General features: G+C 41.4%; 2 protein-coding genes, 1 long non-coding RNA gene and 1 pseudogene across 6 annotated transcripts in view; 1 reads left to right on the top strand and 3 right to left on the bottom strand.

The window, feature by feature from the left end:
• STON1 (stonin 1) overlaps positions 1-11,999 on the bottom strand; it is a 55,483-nt gene extending 43,484 nt beyond the window's left edge. The window contains exons 1-2 of one of the 3 annotated variants that reach the window (XM_074341112.1): positions 11,712-11,786; positions 5,328-5,386 (exon numbers count right to left, since the gene is read on the bottom strand). The gene's annotated coding sequence lies outside the window, so the exon portion shown is untranslated. Of the gene's footprint in view, positions 1-2,083; positions 2,217-5,327; positions 5,387-11,711 lie in introns of those variants that run through there. The other 2 variants (XM_074341114.1, XM_074341111.1) reach the window with 2 other exon arrangements.
• Positions 465-24,529, top strand: LOC123612060 (uncharacterized). Of its 2 annotated transcripts, XR_006719221.2 has the most exons (6): positions 465-1,841; positions 12,182-12,310; positions 15,903-16,029; positions 17,841-17,913; positions 22,407-22,450; positions 22,786-24,529. It is a non-coding gene; the product is annotated as an uncharacterized LOC123612060 (long non-coding RNA). The 2 variants fall into 2 exon arrangements; XR_006719222.2 differs by lacking the exon at positions 17,841-17,913 and having other exon boundaries at positions 467-1,841.
• On the bottom strand, positions 2,820-5,443 carry LOC105079071 (large ribosomal subunit protein eL29 pseudogene; annotated as a pseudogene).
• PPP1R21 (protein phosphatase 1 regulatory subunit 21) overlaps positions 12,140-24,529 on the bottom strand; it is a 57,652-nt gene continuing 45,262 nt past the window's right edge. Inside the window, exons 18-22 of the mRNA XM_074341110.1 lie at positions 20,392-20,424; positions 18,552-18,668; positions 16,296-16,394; positions 15,157-15,285; positions 12,140-12,808 (exon numbers count right to left, since the gene is read on the bottom strand). Of these exons, the coding sequence (XP_074197211.1) occupies positions 12,779-12,808; positions 15,157-15,285; positions 16,296-16,394; positions 18,552-18,668; positions 20,392-20,424 (408 nt within the window). The 3' untranslated portion in view covers positions 12,140-12,778. The remainder of the gene's footprint in view (positions 12,809-15,156; positions 15,286-16,295; positions 16,395-18,551; positions 18,669-20,391; positions 20,425-24,529) is intronic.

Genomic DNA, 24,529 nt, shown 5'->3' with positions numbered 1-24,529 from the left:
TGGGGCATTAAGTACACTATTAAAAATTCTCAGGAAAAGGAAGAGACTGAAGATTTTTATCTGAGTGCATTGTTTTTCTAAGCACCAGGTCCAAACAAGTTCAAAACTTCGAAGGGCTTTCTTTTTGAATGGAAGTCACAACACTTCCTTACCAATGACATTTCGAGACCACAGTAAAACTTTACTAATTCATACTAATGGGGAACAGCCAAACTCAATCAGCAGAGAAAAATGAATTACATCCTTTTTAAAATAAAGGAGTTTCTTTCCAATGAAATTCATTTTAAAAAAAAATCTTTACTTCCAAATAGTTCAATACCTTAACTTGTTTTGATGGGTTGTTCAGAACCTGGTCTAAGACATTTTATAACTACATTTATTGTTTGTATAGAAATGGGAATGTCTGAAGTTTTTGAGAAGTGCGTTCTCCCTAAAAACAGTAACAGTCAACACTCCCTACAATCTTGTTCATACAGTTCACTCCTTAGGAAAGCTTTTTCTTTCTCGGTCATGTGGAAGCAAACCCCAGCTCAGGCTGCCCCATCTCCCTCCACTCCAGTTCTGAGTGAGTGGGCAGAGAGGTTTGCAATATCAACCCAGATCAATCCCTAAAAAAACAAACAAAACAAACAAAATGAAAAAAACAAACAAAAAAAAAAAACCAAAGAACTCCAGATTCCAGGCTTGATCTGTCCAGACCCATCTGAGAATTAACAAGCTCCTTCTAAGCACCCAGAGAACTAAGCCTGTCACGGAAACACTGATTCAACCCTAACAAGAACAGACATAAAAACCACACAAATGAACTAAACATTCCTCTACCCAATCAGCATCAAGTTGAAGCAACAGCCTCAGGATTAAAATTAAGTGAGGCTGTTTTTTCTTTGTGGTCCTGCTCATTTTCGACTCTTCTATTGCCTTCTTTTCACAACTCCTGTTTATTAGAAAGTGGGGGAGCTGGGAAAGGGCTGGAGAGGAGAGAAATGCAGGGACTATGTATGCCAGGCTGGGAATGCCAACAAACACTGCGGTTTATGTCAGGCAAATTAAAACTTCTAGCCTGGGGGAGGCTGCAATAGTCTGTTTAGGACAGCCTGAAAATAAGCTACACTGAACTCTCATCTCCCACTAACACAGTTAAGTATGGAGTGAAGTCTTTACTTTCCAAAGATGGGGTTCTGCACAGTATTTTTAGCAAGCATTCTTTTTATTATTTTTCCTGTTTCTTTCAGAACTAGAAAGGCTAATTAAATGAAGGATCATTATTATTTGAAGAAAGCATAGTCAGAGAGGTTTAAAAATAAAACGAAACAAAACAAAAAGACGCCCAAGAGAAATAGTAAAATCCTAAGGAGGAATGTATTTTAATTTCCCCTTGGGTACACAAAATAGGACTTGCAGGTCCAGGGGACCCAACGCCAAATCCCAGTGAAAGTCACTCCTGCAGGAAATGTGTGGGCAGGTGTGAAGGCCCCTGTGGCTGTGGCTCCTCGGCCTGGCTCATCGCCCTCTAGGGCTGGAGCGGGCCCCAGGCTGGAGATACCAGCCTGTGGGACAGGAGCCTCCCAGGGAAAGGCGGGGAAGGGGAAGTAGCAGCACGAGTAACAGAAGCCAAAGAAGGAAAGTGAGAGTCTGGGGGTGGGGGGATGCTGAGCCCCCGAGAGCGGGATGGAGGACTGGCGCTGGTGACCCGGGTCCGGGAGGCCCGCCCGGACCGCGTGGATTTGGACGAGCCCCCAGCCCCGGCCCTCGGAACTGAGTCTAGATTCTTCACTTTGCTGCTTGAATTTTCCTTCTCTTGAGAGCGGGACCCAGGTCACAGCAGCAGCCCCAGAGCTGAGGTACGGAGGGGAAGCCCGGTGGGGCCCACCCGGGGCGGGCGCTGCGCCCTGAGGGTAGCGAAGGCGGTGAAGGGGAGGGGAAGGGGCACCGCGCGCCCGGCGCCCAGCCAGCCCGGGCGCTGCCTGCGTCCCGCGGCGCCGGCGCCTCCGCCACCCGCAGTTTCCCAGCAAACCCGGGTAACCCACTCCGGAGAGGGGGCTCCCCATGCCTCCCCGTCAGTCCCCTGGGGCTGATCACTCACGGGCAGCGCGGCCGGGGCTCCGACTCAGACCGCCGCCATCCACCCCGGAGGAGGAGCAGGAGGAGGTGTGGGAGGAGGAGGGGGAGAAGGGGGAGGAGAGGGAGGGCCCAGAGCGACCCGGAGTGAAGGGGCGGGGAGGGGGTAGCCACTCCGCGGAGGCTCTTGCGTCCCTGCCCCACCCCCTGCTCCGTCCTCTGCCGGATCCCCAATTCTTTCCCGCCGTGGATCCCCAAAACTTTTTCTGGTGTCTGATTCTCCATCTCTTCCCTCTCCGTTATCTTCCTGCACCTGAGTCTCCAGCCCCCAAGTCGAGGAGAAGGTGCTCCGTCCCCCAAAAGTGGGGCGGGGCAGGAGGAGGTATGAGTTACGTTTGGAGGCCCCTTGAAATAGACGGCTGGGGCCTTTGACAGATCTGAAGCCACCCTGCACCCCCTAGGACTGCTATCATCGCTGCGTGGTGGGATGATGGGGGCGGGGCAGGGATGAGACTTGTGGTCGTGTTTTCCACCTTGCTTCACTGAGCTTTTGGGTTTTCTTTTCTCTTGAGATCAGATAGGAGAACTAAAGAACTTTTTTGACGTTTTTTAAAAACTTAAGTATAGTTGATTTACAGTATTATATTAGTTTCAGGTGTACAGTATAGTGATTCGGTATTTTTCACAGATTATACCCCCACTAAAACTTTTTACAAAATAATGGCTGTAATTCCCTGTTCTATTCAATATATCCTTGTTGCTTATCTATTTTACACACAGTAGTTTGTATTTCTTAATCCAACACCCTTAATTTGACCCTCCCCTCTTCCCTCTGGTAACCACTAGTTTTTCTGTTGAGTCTGTTTCTGTTTTGCTACATACATTCATTTGTATTGTTTTTTAGGTTCCACTTATAAGTGATATCATACAGTATTTGTCTTTTTCTGTGTAACATTTCACCATGCATAAAATTCTCTAGGTCCATCCACGTTGCTGCAAATGGTAGCAGTTCATTCTTTCATGGCTGAGTAATACTCCCTTATAGATGTGTGTATATATATTACACCACATCTTATTTATCCATTCATCTGTTGATGGACACTTGGGTTGCTTCCATATCTGGGCTAAGAATTATTTTTGAAGCCTCTGTCAAGTGGCTCCTCTTTTCCCTGAAGGTGGGGCCAGCCCTGGTGCCAGGGTAAGATGAAAGGTGAAGATGGAATCCCACCTTCAAGGCCCATCAATACTAAAGAGGAGGAGGAGACAGACTAGTGAAGGGCCAGGCTGTGTGGATGAGGCAGAATGCAGAAGAGAAGGGGAGTTGTCCTTCAAGAAGAGCTTAAAGGGTGGCTTCTAGTCCCTACTCCATCACCTCCTAGCAGGTGACTCTGGGCAAGTCACTTGACATCTGAGCCTCTTCCACAAATGAGGCTGCCCCACTAGCAATCAAAATAAAAGAAGATCCACTAGTGCCCTTTACCCTGGAGGGACACCTAACCCCAGGATAGGAGGCTTGTGAGGGTTTGAACAGACTCAGAGAGGAGAAAAAAGGGCATTCCAGGCCCTAGGACATGGTGCTTTGGAGGCTGGCAGGACTGAAAGGCTTAGGGCAGGTGGGAAATGTTTGGATGAGAAGGTGGGACTGGACATAAAGCAGAAAATGGGAAATCCATACAGTTTTTAAGCAAAGGAATATTTTTTTTTCCTGCCTCAGGTTTGTTTGTACAAACAGCACAGGTAGACATGAGCCCCATGCAGACAGCAGCCCAGAGGTCACACCAGTCCTTTTATCCTCACATCAGTAGATGAAAGCCTTTACTCTGGAGCCTTTGTGGGGGGCCTGGGCACCTTTGGGAGCCGGAGCCGGAGCTGCAGCTGAAGCTGTGGCCTTCGTCTGAGCCTCGTCCTTGGCCTTTGGCCGACAGAGCCTGAGACCCTTGGCAATGTGGGCATGAGCACATTTTCTGAGCCTGGGGTGAGCAGTGTAGGCAAGTTGACTCAGCTTGCGGCTGTTCCTCTTTAGGATCTTGGGCTTGACCTCCTTGGGCTTTCTAAGAGCCTTGACAGCCTCAGCACGTGCACTCATGGCCTTGGCGTTGTTGGCCTGCATCTTCTTCAGGCCCTTCTTTCTGTGCTTCTTGGCAAAACGCGTGTTCCTCAGGAACTTGGGGTCCACCCCCTTAAGAGGTTCATATCGTTGTGATCAGGGTTTTTTGATGCCATTTCTGTGCCACTTTCGGGACTGGTTGTGTGTGGTGTGGTTCTTCAACTTGGCCATGTCTGCACTGGAGCTGGGAGATCCCGAATCAAGCAAAGGAATATTTTGATGCAAGTGGTATCCTGTTCACTGTTGTATTCCCAAAGCCTAGCATACAATAGGTACCCAGTAAACCGTTTTGGATTCAAAATGGCAATTTAGGAATACCGATTTAATGGTCTGAAAAGTCCATCTTTCAGATGGACTATCTGGGAAGAGGGGGCTTGAGCTCAAGGAGAGGAGTTAGGAGGCCCTAGTGAACATCTCAACATGAAGGACAATGCCTGGTGGTGGAAAGGAAAGGAAGGAATTCTGATTGAACACGTCCTTCTGTTTGCACCGCAGTGTGATTGTCTCTTCAATGCTCTTTTAGGGGTAGTCTTACTTTTGACCTTGGTGTTCCTTGGTGAAATGGAAAAGATAACCAGTCAACTGCCAGCCAATGGTTAGAACCTGTGCTGAGGGCTTTGAGGAAGGAGGGAAACATTCAGAGAGGGCATGGGAATGCCTTAAGTCACACAGCTGGGATCTATTTAGGATACTTTTAGCTTCAGATAAAATTTCTAATTGTGTTTATGCTTAAGACATCCTAAACAACCAGAAAAAGGCATCAGGTCCTCCTCACTTCCCTATTTCCTCCCACGACCATCCCTCAAGAGTTGAGGAAGAGCAAGAGGGAGCCTGGAGAACAGAATGTCAACTGAATGGTAACTTTCAGAGACTTTTCTGTGGAATCAGACAGGTACTACATCATAGTCAGCCTTCTGGTAAGGAGCTGAGAAAAGTGCAGAGCAAAAAGGACAAAGAAAGAGAGAGGAAGGGAAGAAAAGAGGAGCTTTGACCCCAGGCATTCTGGCTGAAGCCTCAGACTGAAACTCCTGTATACTGTGTCTAGCCAGCCCATCTCAGAAAATGCCACAAATAACAATTGGAGAAAGGACTCAAACAGGAAACCACACCACACTGGACAAACCAGCAACTGTCGATGCATTTAAATGAGTCCTGAGCTTACCTTCTTTAATTCCATCATCTTAGACTAAGCAGCATGGCCTTGATTAGTAGGCAGTCCACCTAGTGAAAGAAATAATTGTTTTGGAAACTTTGACACTTCTGCAAAGCAAATAGGCCCATAATTTTCTAAAGACCAAATCAGTTGGTTGAAAACCATTTATCTTTTGCAAGAGACAGCCCCTCCTCTTCTGTGTGACTCAGCGTGGCCCCAAAGGTTGCCACTTTCATGAATGCAGATTTATTTCTTGTAACTCCTCCACATATTTCCAAAGGACCCTTTCTGGCAGTATCCCTTTGTATCAAAATCTGTTGGTAAACAGCTCAGCCTGGCCTCAATAGCTAGGCCACCACAGCTGTTCAAGGCTGGCTGTGACCTCATGTTACTCCAGATCCTGTTCTTTTCCTAGCTCTACAGTAAGGAGACCCTCAGACCACATCACTCTTCTTGTCATTAGCACGTTTCCCTTTCCTGGCAGCCTTTTTAAGGAAACCATTTAGAATTCTGTTTAACAAGGGGCCCCCAAATTCTCTGTAAATATGATCCAGTATATTAACTCGGAATTCCTCAAAACTCAAATCAGTTGAAGCTGTCAGTATCTGTTAATATAAATTCAGACTGGCTTGTGGAAATGCCTGATTTGAAAGGGGATTTGGTTGGAAAGTGAGGACTTCAGATCTAGAACAAGCTTAGCCCTAAATGCTTGAAAAGAACATTCCTCCCTAAAAACTTGAAAACAGTTAAGTCTCTATTTATATTGCAACGTTCATTCAAGACAGAGTAAAGGCTTGTGGAAAAACCGTACTCAAAAAAGGTATTAACCAGTGATAGCTTCAACAACAGTGAAAATGAAACAGGAAAAAAAAATCACCATTTTAGGCACATGATGCATTCTGGACTGATATTTGAAGAACACACTGTTTTTAAACAACTTTATCTATGAGGAAACTTGAATACTGTGTGGAAAGAAATTTCCAAAGATAAATAAAAAGCCCACATCTTCACTGAGAATGCCAACTGAAATCAATGGTAATTTAGGGAGATGATCACTTAATCAATTCTGATTGGCTATCCTTTGTCTTGGAGATGGGACACTCTTAGGTGTGGCTTGAGCTAGTCATACAGTCCCTTGGCCTGCTCCCTAAAACGTATCCAGTTAGCATCAATTGAACACGTACTATGTACAAGACATCCTGCTAGGCACTGTGGGGGAGTAAGTATAAGGCATGGTTCCTGCCTCACAGCATCTGTAGTTGTTCAGAGAGACAGCATACAGCAAAATGGGATGTGTTGACAATTTAACACAACAGAAGAGGTGCCCTAAGGAAATGCAGGAAAGTGGAAGAGAGGGAGCGTATTCTTCAGCATCTGAGCAAGATGTGAGCGACATTTTGTTTTTGTTAGTTAACTGAACTGCGTTGTTTCTATTCTTGGACTTCTGGGGTGTCACCACTCAGCCATCCCACTAGTGTTTAGGGAATAGTGGGGCTGAGTTCAGAGGTCATTAAACACACCACAAAGGTTCTAAGTGGGGGAGGTACCTTTTGAGGCCCCTACATCCACAAACCAGACAACAGATTCCAGCATGTTTCTACCCAGGAGTCAATTCTAATCCTCTCCTTATGAAAACAGTTATTCTAATTCTGCTCTATAACCTTTTCCTTCAAAGATTTGGAAGAACTGTAATGGGTTTTCCTGCTCTAATGCTCTGACTGCCAGATAATTTCCTAATTTGGAGCTAATTACCAAACTGCTTAAAAATGTAAGTCACAGGCAACACTTACTGACAAACTTTCCACTTACCACCATGGTATCTGAGGACATGGCCCTTAGCCAAGAACAGAAGCTTCCAGCTTCCTCTTCTATCCCAGAACAGACTATTCCTTGTCAGTGTGGCTCTGCCAGATGGTTTCTTAGCCACCATCAACCAAGTTGCTATCTTCATATGTTAAAGTTATAGAGTTAGTTTAAAGACTTTTAAGAGCTGGGAACAACTTTCAGGGTCAATGCTGCATAAAACAAAACTCTGAACTGTACATTTTTCTGTCTGACGATTTTTATTATGAAGAAAGCTTTCATTCGTAGTCATCTGGAGAGAGCCTTTCCCTCCAACTTGTTTGATGACTTTCTTAGCTAATTGGTTCCTCATTTTACTTATTTTTTTCTCACATTTTTGTTTGGAAATAGTGCAGCTGAGTTTTTGTTTTAATGGATAATGAACTTGGAAGTGGTCATGTTGCTAAAAAGTATCTGTTAGCATAACTGATAGAGTTAATTTCTTACCAAAAACAGTGGGAAAGCCAATTTTATCAGCTTTGAAAAGTGAGCAGTATTGCTTATAATAACATAACGGGGGTGGGGGGGGGCGTTTAAAAGTGATCTGACAAGACACATGCTATTTTATCACTATTTCTCAAGCTGCGCATGGAGCATCTTATCCCTTCTCCCAGGCCTGCTACAGAACAGAATGTGAACAGTGCCCCCTAGAGTTGTGCAGCCAGCTAACCTACCTCCCGCCCCATCACTTCCTATTTAAGAGTTTTTTTCTCATTTGGAGTTTCTTATAACATAATCCCAATTCTTATTAAAAACTTATATATGCATGAAAAAACAGGAATAAACAAAATATTAAAAGCTGAATCTCCATAGAAGGAGATGTGTGCTCTTGAAACTTTCCCTCATTTTCCAAATTTTCAACAATAAGCATGCAGTATGTAATCAAGAAAAAGTCGGAAATGTCATTTCAATAAGTTCTGAAAATTCCATCTCCTTCAGGAAGCAATGCATGATAATTAAAAGTCATTTTTCTTATTTTTTCCTTTTGCTCCAACGTGGATTTCAACCAACTGAGTCCCTACTTTGGGCCCAGACCGAGATTTCTCTCTCATTTTTCACCTTCCAAGCCCCCAGAGGTCTGGTCAGAACAGACGACGCTTTGAGAGGGGCGCTGCAATGGAGGCAGAGGCACAAGACACTCACTGAAGGGCTCGTGGAGTGTGAAACGGTATTTTAAGAGTGGCAGCCACTTGATGCCCAGAATAATGAGGAAGGTAGATCCCAAAACAGCAGCAGTACTGCTGGCCTGGAGACCAGCCAGGATAGCCTGGAGCAGATCAAAGGACTGTAGGAAAGACTTCTTGATGGAGATAAATCTGGCTGAACACCCAAGTGAATCTGACAGCAGAGACAGGAGTTATATACCGAGAGAGAATTTAGGAATAAATGATGAGTACCATAGAAAATACAGATAAATAAATAAATAAATAGGTAAGTAAATAAAGAGCCAATTATTAACTCCAGGGAAAACAAAGAGTTGTACAAGAAAGGAAAAGTAATCAGGCTACATCGTGTGACTCGGCGACCAACAGCATTTAAATAATCATAGTAAGGAATATACTGAATATCGACCTAATCAAAATGTTGGTATAACTAGCTTGAGAGAAGACAGGAAAACAGGAAGCATGTATATGTATGTCAGTGGTAAGGAGAGGGAGGCAGATGAAACAGAGACAAATCCTCATCTTCCAACCACAAAATCAATTGATAAAGCCTAACGGGAAAAGCAGAAGTAGCGTGCCATTTGGAAATACGGCGACAGACACCAAAATAGTGACTGCAAGTGCTTTTCTTCGGGGAGCGTGATACGAGGAGGAGGATCAGGAGGCTGTTTTTGTTTGCCTCGTTTTGTTTTTTTCTTTGTAGTAAGTATTTTAGAACAGTTTGACTCAAACTAAGTTTATAACTTCCATAAAAATACAGACACTTAATTACAAATGTTACAGCCTTGACAGATTATCCCTCACTGCCCACTGTGAGACTAGCCCAGAGCAGGCTGGATGACCTGTGGCCATCTGTAATTATGCATGGACGCGATCACTTTGTTGTCTCACTAGCAGGCAGCCAGCATGCCTGTTTTGCGTATCAGTCTCATCAGCACTGACCACTCAGCAGGCGCTCCACACATCCTTGTTGAGCAAATGATGAAATGAGTAAGACAGATACAGAAGGTAGTGCTCCCCATCTTTACACAGGTACGCATAACTGAAGGGTTTACAGGTGAAATGAGCCAATGTCTGGGAATTGCCTTAAAATAGTCCAGGAAAAAAAAAAAGAGTGTAAAAAAGATAAAAAAAGATTAACAAAATGTACATAAGATGTGATGGGGACATAAGAGTTCATACTAGTCTCTCGTTTTGTGTATGTTAGAAAATTCCTTTACAAAAAAAAAAAAGAGAAGTAACAACAAAGTTTGTACAGGAAGAGGATTATAAGGGAGGGGTAGCGTCATGGCATAAATTTATTAAATTCAGAATTTGGTAGTTGGGAAGGTTTGTATAACAGGGAATATGTAAATAAAAATAGGGGTCAGAGGGAAAAAAAAAAAGCATGTCAAGACAAACACTGTACCAGGGCCGTTAGCCCAGGAAGCTAACTGAAAGCTGAAAGAAGGGTAGAGGTACATAATGAAGACATGGAAAAGGAAAGCTGGATGGAGTACAGCAGTTACTGATCCTCCAAATACAGAGCACCAGTAGGAACAGAACTGAATGTCCCCAATTTAAAGCAGAACTACAGCACTGCAGTAGTGAGTGACCTAGGCTCTGGAATCGGCCTAGCCTGGATCTGACCCCTGGTCCACACATACCAGCTGTGTGACTGTGGACAAACTGCTTAGCCGCTCTGAGCCTTGATTTTCTGTCTGTTAAAACGGGGGAAGTGATAGCACCAATGAGATATAGGTATTGGAGGTTTAAATGAAATAAGTCATGGCAAGCCTCATTCCATGCCTTACTTAAGTAACTGGTTAACAAATGGTGGTTATTATATGCCGGGGCAAGGTACTCTGCCAACAGAGCAGAGATCTTAGCAGTTAAGTTGAAAAGGGACAATTCTGCCAGGGAACCAACTGCACCCTCTACAGTCCTGCCCTGTCCCTCAGGCCGAGGAACCCTCCCAGATGCACTGACCCTTACAGAACGGCCAAATAGTCCCCAAGTACTGCCTGCGGGTCTGTGGGAACCAGACACCATGCAGGGTAAAAGGGGCCACCAGTCTGAGAGCTCTGGCAGCTCATGGCTGATGGGAGATACAACTCTCAGCCACCAAAGCAAAGAGGGACACAATCCCAAGATTCACATTTTCTCTAAGAGAAAAACAGGCCCAGCTCTCAGGAGAAGTGTAACTGTCCCTGACCCAGAGGTCTGAGTGTGTTCATAAAGACAGAGGGCGAGGACGCTGGGCGCGGGGAAGAGAACAAGGAGAAAGTGCGTGATGGTCAGCGTGTGTGTCCACACGCACCCACTAGAGCTGGACTGTGCCCAGCAGGCAGTGAGGGGCCACTGTGAAGGCTTTCCACCGGGGAAACGGCTCTGGAGAGAGACGGTCTGGTAAAAGGCGTAGGAGGTCTGGGTACAGGAAGACGGGTCGTCCAGACAGTAGGGAGCCAGGGCTTGATTTACGGTATCGAGTAAGGATCCTGCAAAAGCATAAAGACTCAAAAAGACAAGATAACCAATGAAACATGTGAGGTGAGGAGGAACCCAAGGTGATTCCCAGGTGCTCGGCTTAAGTTACAATCAGGTGGAAGCAAGCTGCTCCTCCCTCAGTCCTCCCTCTCAGTCCTGTTTGTTCAGGTCAAAATCCTTGCCTCCCCTTTGACCCCTCCTCTTTCTCTCACATTCCACATCCAGCCCTATCAACATTCACATCAACCAGTGTTCACTGAGTGCTAGACCATGTTCTAGGTACAGTGAACAAACCAGACCAAAAACCTGCCTTCCTGGCACTGCGTCTTCTAGAAGTAGAAACAGGCAGTACATGAGATAAATAAGCAAAACACACTGTATGCTAGAGTATGGTAAGTATTAGAATTAAAACAAAGCAGAGATGAGTGGCGTAAGTAAAGGGGGAAGGTGCTGCGATTTCAGCAAATCCTGTTCACTCTCTTCAAAATAAACCCAGAAACAGACTTTACACAACTGCCTCTGCCACCATCATCTCTATCCCAACTTGCTTGCTTCCACCCTTGCTCCCCTACAATCTGTTCTCAACATAGCAGCCAACAATTCCATTAAAGCATCAGCCAGACGATGTCACTCCTTTGTCCCAAACCCTCCAAAGGAAGAAGAGAAATGGACTAGAAACTCTGATTTCAGCATCACAGAACACTGAGGGTCTAGCAGGGGCTGGAAACTCTAGGTGTACAGTGGAGCTAATCAGCATGGTGACTTGATGTTTCCCTCTCAGTGCTTGGGGGCTTAGATGCAGCTGCAGTGGAAACAGCTGGTTCAGTTGATGGAGAATTAAAATGAGCAGGGCACAGAAAACAGAAAGGGCAAAGGGGCTAGGGACTCGAAGGGCCCGGAGGATGGGACCAAGGTGACTCACCCAGAGATCCCCGAGGCAGGATTCAAACACCTTCATTACTGTGAGGACTGGGCACAACCACCAGACTCTCCTGAGCAGTCAGCCGAGGATGCGGGGCAGGGTCCGAGGAGTTGGCCTTTGTGCTGAGCACTGAGGGAAGCTGGTGGTGAGCTCTCAGGGAGAGACACCACTGAAAGGTACACTGAAATGACACAAGGTTTATGAAATAAACCAGGGGGAGCCTGAAAGGGCTGAAGGTCCTTGCTTGAAGTATGGTTACAAGTACCTTGAGAGGTACTCAAAGCCTTAATAAAGGATTAACGTACAATTATTCCAATTTGGGGGATTAAAAAGATTACATCTAAATCAATTGGGATTTGGTAATTTCAAGAAGCGTACTTTAATAAGTTTCAGTTTCCTTTATCAGATTTTCATAGAGAGACTGAAAGTTTGATATAAGTACGAATTTATTGACATCAATTTTCCTTCAGCTATTATTCCAACACAGAGAGAGTACTGAAGAGTTGAAGACAATGATAATAAACCCACGAGATCTGAAGTTTGCAAGGCCCACTCCCTCCAGAAAAGCGGAAGAGAAAAGGAGAGGAGAGGGAAAATGAGTAAGTCTTCAAAACGCATCAAGACTGCTTTCAATTATAGCAAAAAGTAACGAGAGTTTGACAATTTAAGCATTTTATCCAGAAACATAGATCTATTCCATAGATACCAAATTGATTACCATATAATTGAGCTTGAAAATATACAAAATATTTGTTGTTCTTACATACTGAAATTAAAACCTAATTTTAAAAAGTGCACAGTAAAAACAGCGTAAGGAAACCTACAATATCCATGGTATGTATATTGTTTTCCATTTTACTGTCAACAACAAATTCTGTATTTGCCTTATTGCGTTACAAATATATTTTAAATATTTCAAGGCCATTGACAACACTGACGACTTTACTAGGTCCAACAACACTCCAGCCATCTGAAGGCGGCCAGCACTGGACGTGGTCTCACTCCGCAGCTCCGCACAGCAGTAGCAGCTCTGGAAAGAGAGCGCCCACCAGCCAGCTATCTGTAAACTATCGACTCTTGTTCTTTTTAGAATTTCCCTGTGCAGAGAAAAATATCAACAGTAAGAATGCAAACTTCTAGAAAAACCGTTTACACAGTTCAGAGACCAAGCTGTCTGGAAGCCACATTTCACTTTAGAAAACTTTCACTCCCAAGAGGGAGAGCAGCTGATTACCTGCATCGCTAACTTTTACTCAGGAATCACTAGGAGTTTGTTACTTTTAACTCTCCCCACTTTCTCCAGTCATGGACCTTATTCCCTTGGAGTCTGAAGACAGACAATAAAGAAAAAAAGGAAAGCTATCTTAGATTTAACAAACCTCAAATACCCATTTTGTTCCAAAGACAAGGTATTTTATGATTTCATAAAGCTGAAAAAAAAATTAGCCTAATCATCTTTCTGTTATTTAAACACCTTTTAAAAGGTCTTAATAGGCACTAATTTTAATAGGTGCCAACTAACACCCCAATGGCAATGATTATCTGTTAAAAGGAAGCTCAGATACTGGCTGAGAATGAGTTAGAGAGAAGAAATGTCTTAATTTATTCCCAATTCCCTCACACATGGAGATTTGGATTTACCAGTTAGTTTTATGTAACTTTTCTTCTGGAGAAGTTCACTTTTTAGGAAAACATCCTGATTAAATTCCTGTATTTAACTATACGTACAAAGACTTTTTTTTTCATGTAAGTGGGAAATGATTGCAGAATACAAACATTAGAGCAAGATAATAGCAAACAAATGGTTTCAGGATGTTTACTTGGTGTCCGATGGAGACCATGTCAACTCAGCCATAAGATGATGCTGTAGCAATTTAAATTACCAATAAACAGGGGGCAGGTGGTGGGGAGCAAAATATAGGGACCAAAGAATGATCAAAGAAAGCTTAACAATAGAAACTACAAAGTGAAGAAGGATCTCTAACTCAGTGTTTTATTAATGACAGATATCCTAAGGACTAGATTAAAAAGTTATGAGAGAGCTTAAAAATCCCCTAACTTCTAAAGTAGCTGCAATACAATTACCTTTGGGACAATAAGCTTTACTATACTCAACATTAACCCTTCTCAATCCAGAACCAATGCCTTCTGAGCAGCTCTGAGGTTGAAAACTTTCCCTGTAATCACTGCTACTTTTTTTTCAAATGTTATTAGGTGCTAAAGCAGGCGTTCTCCTACGTCTCACACTAATGCATGTACTTTCATGAGTCACCTATTGCCCTGGCAGAATATCCAGAGACCAAAAGGGTTAAAGGCAGCATTCTTCAAGATAACCAACACCCTACCCTCTACTTCCAAGCTCAAGTTTCCTGAAGCACAAGTGACTGGAGAACCCTAATCAGAACCACACTGGCTGGTTACAATCATCACAAGATGTCCCAGAAAAGCATCACAGACACTCTCTGAAGTAGCCAGAGGCCAATCAATATCACAAAACTACACTGAGAAACACAATTATATCACACAGATTCCAGTGCATTAACCCGATACATGTTCCAAGGAGACACCAACTGAGCAGCTGGCTGCACCACCACTGGCAGGTGCTACAGTGAAGCTATGGTTTGTTCATCTCCATGTCCTCCCCAGTGCCGGCACACAGTGGAACTCAGTAAATGCCTGCTCCATCAACAAGGGGCAGCAGCGGATCTCAAAGAGCGCGGGCTGGAGACTGTAAATCCTAGCTGCTGGTGGTACAGTATTGTCTAAGTTACCAAAATAAGCTAAGCACCTGAGATGATGCATGAAACCAACTCTCTGGCCTCTGGAAGCCTACCTTTCACGTTAAGAGTATATACATTACGTTACAACAAAGAAACATGGTATGTGGATATGCATTTCCAACACAAAAACACTACCAATATCTACTGACCCCAGCCTGGAGAAGCAGAGGCTTTACTGGAAATGAAATCTAAGAATCTTTTGGCATTAAAAAGACAAGATAGTCCTAGGTTATCTGGATATATATGAGAATAAATTTGCTAAAGGAGGTTACTCTTCAACAGCACCATTTTAGACTCACATCAATGAAGAGTAATCCCTGTCATAAACCTCTAAGAGTGCTCCTGATTGATAGACTAGTAGCAGAAATACCAAAAATGCCCAAAATGCAAAAAAAAAAAAAAAAAACACACAAAAAACAAAAAACAACACAGGACACAGTAGTAGGGCTTCAGAGGTCAGATCATCTCTCAACTTATAACTCAATCAAAGAATCTTAATTTTTAATATTTCTAATTTTAATAAGAGGGCAATTGATGAGATTTATAAACACTTTAAATCTCTTAACCTTTCACCCTTGAAAAGCACAGCAACGAAGTACCTTGTATTAAATACATTAAATATGAAATATTATACTTCAGAGACACCCCTCCATCCCCTCCCGTACCTTACTGGACATCTTTAGGGTGTCAATCTCTTCTCTCTGTTTAGATAATGTCTCATTCATGCTGCACAGGTGGTCACTCATCATACTTAACTGATCCTCGTAACTCCTCTTGGTAGTTGTCAGCTCATCCTGAATGGCGAGGGAAAGAAGAGAAATCAAAACCACTCGAAAGCATTTTTAATTTATGAAAAAAAAATTTGGAAAAGCAATCTATTAAGACCCATTTGATCAATTAACATGAAGGTTAAGCCACAGGCTTAACAAGAGAACAAAGTTAAAAGACATGGGGAAAAATTTTTCTTGGCCTTCAAAATACATTCTGAATTTTTTTGCAAAAAATGAAAGAGTTTCCTTCTATGCCAGGTATAAAATTGTCACCAAAAAACCAGAAGGCTACATGGTCTTTCCAAATTCCCTCAGGTTTTCCAGAGCCTTCGGTGAGGTGGGGAAGGCAGTCTCTGGCACATTCCTGCCACCTTACATCTCAACTGCCCATAGCCCTCTGGGCAGGACCCTCCCTGGAAGAGGCAACCTCCTATCTTCTCATCTCCCAGGCTCTCTTTGGCCCTTTAAAATCTAATCCTGTGCTCCTAGCTAATCTGATAAACTAATCTGAGACTAGGAGGACGTGTGTGTGGCTGTGTTAATGAGTTACTTCTCCACTTATATCATGTTTATATTTAATAAAGGCTTTCTGGAAACAAGATTTTAAAACAAAGCAGTGATTAAGGAGGAATATTTTGCAGCCCTACCTTTCAGTTTACGTGACTTTTACCAAAGAGTGAAGAGAAGGAACAGAGTCACATGAACAGAACAAGCCCACAGCCCATGACAGGGATTAACAGGGAGGAGGAGAAAAAGGAAGAAGCACGGGTAAGTAAGTATTACTCAGAGAAGTGCTGACTACAAAGCTGTTTACAATAAAAGAGTTACAAGTTACAAGTTAGAGAAACCAATACTACAACCATTTCTTGCCTGATATAAGTGAGATGTTACTTTAAAATGAGTTAAGAATAAAATGGTTAGAAAAACGCGTGTCTAGAGGTCAAATGCCACTACTTTAGAAAGAAAATGCTGACTCTGGTCCAAGAACTTTCAATGAAAAAACATACTAACACTGCTTAGTAGCATGAACTCACCTGAAGTCTGCTAATGTTCTGGGTGGCTACTTTTATCTCTTCGGTCAGTGCCTCTTTGGACTTTTCAGCCAAGGCCAGTCTTTTAGAGAGTGCTCGGCACTATTAAGTCAGAAAACATTCCATTATCCCGGAGAGCATGTCCCAAAACCAAATTTACTTCAGGAAAGGTTATGAGAAAACAAACCCCGAAGCCAAAAGTACTTCCTCCCTCCCCCACCTCCACAAATATCAGTTGACTATCTACAGGCCATGTACCACATGCTGGAGTGCACATAAGAAAGATATGGTCCCCACTCACATCATTTTAATAAGGAAAAAAAAAGTCTACTAACCGAAACTCATCAGTGTCTTTTCCTAGCTCTAGTCTGATGACTAAGGTTACAAAACACGTTAAGAAGTTTTAACATTTACCCAAGATTCATTTACACCCACACTCAATGAGAAGGGATATGGTTACTTCAAAAGTTATCAATGGCCATGCAATATGAATCCTAAGATATTTTTCTTGTGTTTTAAGACCATATCACAGGACTAATAAAACCTTTACAGCACTACTCCACAGATAAAAAAAAAAAGTGGATGCTGGGCTTTAAAGATCCCAGTTGCTTTCTTTGGAGGTTCTACCAAACCTAGGCTGTCCAGGACAGAGGAGATCAAGAAGAAAAAAGAAATATTCTGTTTCGTACTACGTTCAAAGAGGGTGTGCCATTAAAAGGATCACTGGAGGGGGGAGGGTACAGCTCAGTGGTAGAGCATGTGCTTATTTAGCATGCACGAGGTCCTGGGTTTGATCCCCAGTACAACCATTTAAAAAAAAAAAAGCTCACTAAATTTTCTGATAAACCATGAGACTGACAAGAGGATCTGTTGAGACACATTTGAAGGCTGTATCAACATCAGATGCTCAGACTAACCATTCCAGTAAAGTCATACAGAGGGCTACCACTTCCTGTTTACAGACAAAGAAAAACTAGTACAACTTAAAAATTCTTGCATCACAATTGTGCTGAAAGAATTTACCAAGATAAGCAAATCTCTTAGAAATAAAACAGCCTCAGTTATCCCCCAGTTACTCATTTCATTCCTCACAAGAGAATTTTAGGCAAGTTCAGCCAACCAAATCAACCACCCCTCTATTAACCATGTGTCTCTATACTCAGCACTGACCCCAAAAGAGAGGGAGAGAGCTGTGTAAAGCCTGGGTCCTCATGAGGATGACAATCAGGTCTGGGACAGTAACTCAGATGACAAGAACTGCAGCAGCTCTGTGGTCAGGCATCCAGCATGCCATCCTCTCCATTTTCTACAGCCCAACAGGAATCACTACTGGTCATCTTATCAGACAGGCATGTAATGGTTGTTGTGAACAACACTTAGCTAGGCACATCATTTATTTTAGCAGGAAGCAGGAAAACAGAAGCAAAGCCCCTCTCCACTCCTAGCAACTGGCTTCCTACCAACCTCTCCGTCTCTGTAGTATAAGAGAAAATCACAGTCAGGTCCCAATAAAGGGCGTTGATTTTTCTTTGTCAATTTCCTTAACAGTGTGAAGCATCATAATTCTCCATCTGCCATCTATAACTGATCTTTTAATAAAAAGTTTCAAATCAGAGACCTGGTAGGTATCTTATATACTGAATGACATCTATACTATCTTATCATTCGTTCCTTCTCTGGTATATGTAATTTCTTCCTTCATTTTCTCCCCTTCTAATCAATGAACTATGTATAATCTTACTACCTTGCACAGTGTTTTTCTAATTCTCTTAAGAAAATTAATTATTTGGTGAGGGAAGAAGAAAATGTAACAAAAAGTAAGATTTTATGTCTTTTAAAGGTTAAAAGAGGTTACATTTTTTATTTTATCATTTATAGAAACTCGTTTCCACAAGCTATCATTTAGAAACCAGAGAGTATTAAGAAAAAAAAAGGCATATTTTGCTTTTAATTTTCTTAAATGAAAATTCCTTGACCTATGAACATTACCTGCTTATAACTCTCTAAAACAAGGAATCCATAATAATAATGTTCCAAAACATGTTATATAACCATAAGAAAGGCTACCTGTTACATTTCTTGCAATAAAGATTTTTGGTTGATATATGGGCCAATCAAAATGAACTCTAACTAAATCTATATTGCGGACACACAGACACTGACTTCTCTCTTCTGATGAACAGCAGGAGGCCAGGACAGTGACCTAATTCCTGAAGGGGTTAGGAAAAAACCATCTAATCTAATTAACTCTCCACTCACCTCAGCATAAAAATGCACTGACTTACTGTCAGCCAGCTGCAGCTGAGACGTCAACTCCACAATCCTTGCCATGTAGTGATTTTTAATTAAGTCTTCACGAGATTCCACATCTGGAACCTAAATAGAGCACACATAATTCAATAAATGCCAGGGAGATGAAACAGCTCTAGGGGAAAAAAAAAAAGTATCACTTTAGCAAAAAAAAAGACATTTTGCACATTTTCATTTGAAATGTGATAGGGAATTATAGTTTTTCCACCTGTCAAACTTCAGACAGAGCAGGTAAATATATATTGCAAATTTCTTTTATTCAGCATCCTGCCTATCTCACAATGAAGCTGAGGCTTCAACAGAACAAAGCAGAAGTGAAGTATTAGGAGGCCCACCGTACGTGGAGCCATGTCCCACCATCTGGTTTTCACTAGCCACAAACCTAACTTTCAAAATCTCCATCCATTCGATGGACCTGAAGACCGTCATTCAAAGAGAAGTGGGCCAGAAAGAGAAAGAAAAATGCCATATGACATCATTTATACGAAGAATCTAAAAAATAACAATAATAAGGACACAAATGAACTAATTATTTTGATTTCTTGAATATATGTAAGCACATTGGACTGTCCTTTACGACTGGATTACCACTTTCTGTTGATTCTTATTTTGTAGTTGGCTTTATTCCTTTGATAACTATGGAAGTTTAAAAAGCTAAAGATGTAATCTATTCTTAGAAACAATAATTAGTACATATATGAAAACTAAAACAATGTGCAGTATACTGTATATATGCATTTATATGCAATATAATGTGTATGTGCAGTCAAACTATAATAATTCTACATAATAAAATTGGGGGAAAAAAAATCTCCATCCATTCGACTACTATGTCCTCCTCTAACTGGCAGAGAACAGGGGGAAGGGGAGCATCTACTGGAACTCCTAAAAAAAAGGAACATTGTTTTTACCCCTAAATTATCTTATGATAGCAATGCTTTTAAACATACTAACAAATTAGGGAGGAGGGTATAGCTCATTGGTAGAGTGTGTGCTTAGTGTCAACAAGGTCATGGTTTCAATCCTCAGTACCCCCATTAAAATAAATAAATAAATAATCTAATTACCTCCTCCCAAAAATAAAAAAAAATAAAAAGGCCTAAACATACTAACAAATTAAACTGTTCCTACAATGAACAATTTACAGTCCTTGTCCCAGACTAGTTTTCTACTAGTTACTCTAGCAGTGACACACTATGGGTTTTAAATATATGCAGAAGTTCAAGATTACCTAAAGTATAAGGCCAATAAGGAAATCAAAGAATTTACAGATCTACTTGAACTATATTTACCAGCTTGTCATACTGAGGGGTAAGGTGAATGACTTCAGTGTTCTTTTAATGGTTATTTATAAATTTACATCTTATTTCAAAATTAAAATGTGTAAACCTGACAAGCCAAATCTGATCTGGGTTCACTCACCTGAGGGGCTGAAAAGAACTACCAAGCCCACTGACGGTCAAGGCCCTGAAAAGCCCTGCCTTCCCATCCTGCCTACTGGGAGGGTGAGGTTCTCAGCCTCGTGCCACATGCCAGCGAGCTGGTGGCCAAGCTCGTGCCCCACCTTGTCAAACTGCCAAGACAAGTCATTTAAGGAGGCAATTACAGAAACAGGCTATAATTTGTTGGTGACAGTTAAAACTGACCCAGAGAGAAGAGTAACATGGATCCACATTTGCTAGAATTGTCAGAGAACACAATTGGACAAAGCTGACTTTTACAGAATTTTGTCAACAAACATGTGGCCAGATATTTACTAACAAACAACATGATGTTAAGCACAAATTACCTCGCTGTCAGATGTCCTGGTTAAAATCCCAATCTAGAACACAAGAGAGAAAAACCTTTAGACTTTCACACTTCCAACACAATAGTTTAAATACTTGTAATATTTTCTCTTCTCGATTCATACTATTTTGAAGTGCATTAGCAGTGGAGTTCTAGAAGATCACCCTCAAATCAATCCTCCTTCCCTGCAAAGAAGCTGGACCTGCGGATAAGTAATCACACTCTCGATTTCTGCCATGAGGCAGTGATGGATAATGACTACCACCACTATTTCCGCTATCAAAATGCTATTAGCCATTTTCACTGAAAACCAACAAATTGTCTGGGAAGAGGGAGAGGAAGAACAGTTCTTAACTCCTCTTGTCATTTCTACACTCACTTCCAAAGCAGCAGCCAAGAAGATATAAAAACAGTTTCACGATGACCGTAATAACTAAATATTCAAAACACAAAACACAAATAGTAAACTCTCTGGCTGAAAGGTCAAAGGCGAAAGAAGAAATATATTTTTGATATGTTACTATGACACTAATAAGTATTAATTTCACACTTAAATTAATGAAAAAGAAAATGTAATTACAAACACATTAAAGTGTTACCAGGTTTTTAAAAACTTGCTTCAGTGGATTAAGAATTCAAAACATCTTGATTGTGGTAGTGGTTTCAGAGGTGGATACCTCTATCAAAATTCATTAAATTGTATATCTGAAATATGTGTAGTTTACTGTACAGGAATTATACACTACAATAAAGGTGTTTTTTAAAAAAAAAGAATTCAAAAACAGATAGCCATGGTTCCTGAATTCAGGTTACTGTTCAAAGAGGAAGGGCATGTGCCTGGGCTCAATAATTTAAGGAAACTATTGGAAACTCAGTTCTATAGATTCTGTTAATCAGAGGTAACATCCAATGAATAGTTTTCACAGATTCTAAATAATACCTTTAAGAGTACTGCTTTGAACTGTGAGCAGTATATGAACATTATGCCCACTTTGCTGTAAAAGGATCTTTTGTAAGTCCCTTTTTTATAGAAGAGCCGTAATTTTCTACACATTGAAGTAGGAATAGCAATTAGTGTTTCAGTTAAAAACTGTTTATAGTAATGCACTCATCATTTTAATTTTATACATTCAAATATGGCTACATTTGGCAAAGTAAGCCACAAGTATGCATCTGTTCTGCCTCCCCACCCTGTCTCTTTACTCCTGGGTTATGGTTTGAAAATGTGGTACAGCACACAGTCCCACAAAGGAATGGAATAATATAAATGGAAGGAAAAGCTATAACATTTATCATTTCAACATTTTCTCATATGCCAGTAAGAGTATAAACTAATATAGCCCTTTTAGAAAATAATTTGGCAATAAAGATCAAGGAATTTGAAAACATTCATGCTTTTTGACCCAGTAACTCTAACCCTGAGAATACATCCCAAAGAAAACATCTGAGATAAAGACTCTTACGCATAAAAATGAGATGTTATTTATAATAAAAAAAACTATAAACAATGTCCAATCATAAGTAAACTAAAGAGTACTATGGAATCAATAACTAAGTTTACATAGTTTCTAATAACAGGATGTATGTTTTTATATTAACATTATACTAAAAGATTTGAAATTTTATATAGTATAATGTCAACCAAGTATGACATTTTGTAGAAAAAAATGTTAATGTTTGTTGGGTATTCAGGAAAATGTCAATTTTTTTCTTCTTTTACTCTTCTGTATTTTTTAATTATCTACAATGTACATGTATTATTTTTATATTTAAAATATGTATTTACAAATTCTATGAATTTAAGCAATGCTTTAATTTCAGCAAAAAAAGTGGAAACTTGTATTTCTCTCTGCTTTTTCTTAAGGTTACAGCTATTCTTTTATTATAATAAATAACAGGTGGTTAAATGTTCAAATTACAGTATGAGGTATTTCAATGAAAAATAATAAGCCATTTAACTTTTGAAGTGCTGTAGGGAGAGAAATAACAAGTTTCTATCTGATGTAACTTTTTCAGTCCCAAAGTGCCTGAACCAAAGGAATCTTCCGGGGACTTGCAAGGTGAGTTCCTTTGTTAAACAATTAACTTTAAAGTGGGCACAGACTTACTCCAACTCCCAAGAGGAAGACAACAGAAAGGACACACACAGAGCCACACACTTAGCTCACACTTAGCTCACTTAAGCTCACTTGGGGCAGGGTGGGAGGTTTGGGGGAAGAGGTGATAAAAAGAAAGGCTGAAAAGAAAAACATCAGAGAAGGCAGAAAACGCCACCCTTTTTCATCTCTATTGTCTCCAGGTTATTTTTGGCAGGAATCTGCCACGTGCAGAAGGGAAGGAGAGTTATGTGGGGAGACCATTCTCTCAGCCTGAAATATACTCTTCTTCTGCCTAGGGCTCCTGCTCACTTATGAAACGCACCAATGTTACCCCTTCTGTGATGAACTCCCTGAACCCTCCAGGTGCCTCCACTGTGAAACATGAAAGAGGGCCAACCATGTCCTGGTTCACTGATCCTGACCATTAAAGACAATGCCCCAAACTAGGGTTCATGGAAAATGTGGCAACTCAATGGTACCTTAAATGATAGTAAGAGTTTTGAATTCAATAAGACAAAGAGAAGGAGAGAGGAGTTAGAAGGCAAAAGTATTTGAGTATGCAGGTGATGGGAGTGATGGATAGACATCCAGACAAAAGATAACAGCTTGAACAAAGACAGGGAAGCAAAAATGCAAAAAAAAAAAAAAAAAAAATTATCTGGAAAGTGAGCTCAGTTTGGGTTTGTACAAGGAAATGTAGAAAAAAGGTAGCTTGGAATAGGTGTTCACCGACCTTGAATGTCAAACTAATGAGTGGATTATATAATATAGATAGGAGGGAGCCACTGAAGTCTTGAAGCAAGAGAGTGCCTCATCAAAAATATACTCTAGGAAAATTAGTCTGCTAGCATCTTATGAGGTGGGTGGGAGGAAAGAGATCCTTAAGAGATGCAGACAGAAATAGCAGAAATCAAGGCTATGTAGCACATGCTAACCAGACAGAAGTAATAGCAACTTCCAAACTCACCAAATCCAAATAAAGTCATCATCGCTCATTACTAAAGGTTTCCCATGTCCCTGGAATCTTTCTCACTTACATATGGAAGAATAGTGCTCTACATTGAAAATATTCAAATAAAAAGACAGTCCTCAACTTTCAGCAACTGACATTAATGACTCAAATATACTAGTGTTACCAACTTTCAGTACTTCAGAAAGGCAAGCTGTAAACAAGTAAGTCTGTCAGTTGATCTGTTTTTTGACATCTGTCAGAGCACAAGACTATGTTGGTTAAAAGGACAGAGGGTGGACCTAGATGTCCTGGGTCTGAATCCTAGTTCCATCACTTATCAAGTACGTGACTTCAGGTGAGTTATTCTACCTCTCTGTCCCTATGTTTCCTCATCTATAAAATGAAAATGTGATAGTACCTACAATGCCACAGGATCTGTGTGAGGACTGACTGAGTTAACACACTGAAAAGTCCTTAGGACCATGCCTGTCACATGACCATTGCAATTACTGTCATTGTCATCAGTGCCCTCTCTGGTCTGGTCCCACAGTTAGTCCCTGGCCAGCAACCAACTACTGCTAGTGCAAGTGAGAGAAAAAGGAAGAAGCAGAGGCAGGGCAGCAGGAAGAGACGATGAGATAATGAAGAAATCAGACCCAGCAGAGAACAGCCCAACCTGATCAGTGAGCAGACTCTGAAGGAAGTCCAAAGATGAATAGTGGCAGTGCTGCACTTCCCCAAAGGGTACCTGAGCAGATGTCAGAATTCTCCTCTGTTTGTTAAATGTTCTTCTAGGTAGTCATCCTTCCCTGTCAGAGGCAATGTGCAACACTTGTGGCTGGGACTCAGACTTGCCACTGGGGGTCACACAGGATCATCCAGTGAGCATGGTGGCCATTCAAGTCACAGCTCTGAGAAGTTTGCTTTATGTTTTTCCCTTTTCTAAAAATTTTAACTCTCTTTCCTCCCCTACATTTTATTATGAAAATGTTCAAACATACAAAAAAGTTGGGGAAAAAATTATAATAAACATCTGTGTATCCATCATCCACATTTGATAATAAATGATTTGCTGTATTTGCTTTATT

This window comes from Camelus bactrianus, chromosome 15, assembly GCF_048773025.1.
Source record: "Camelus bactrianus isolate YW-2024 breed Bactrian camel chromosome 15, ASM4877302v1, whole genome shotgun sequence".
Taxonomy (NCBI): Eukaryota; Metazoa; Chordata; class Mammalia; order Artiodactyla; family Camelidae; genus Camelus; species Camelus bactrianus.
The sequence above is the reverse complement of the archived record's forward strand: the minus strand, read 5'-3'. Positions and strand labels throughout refer to the sequence as shown.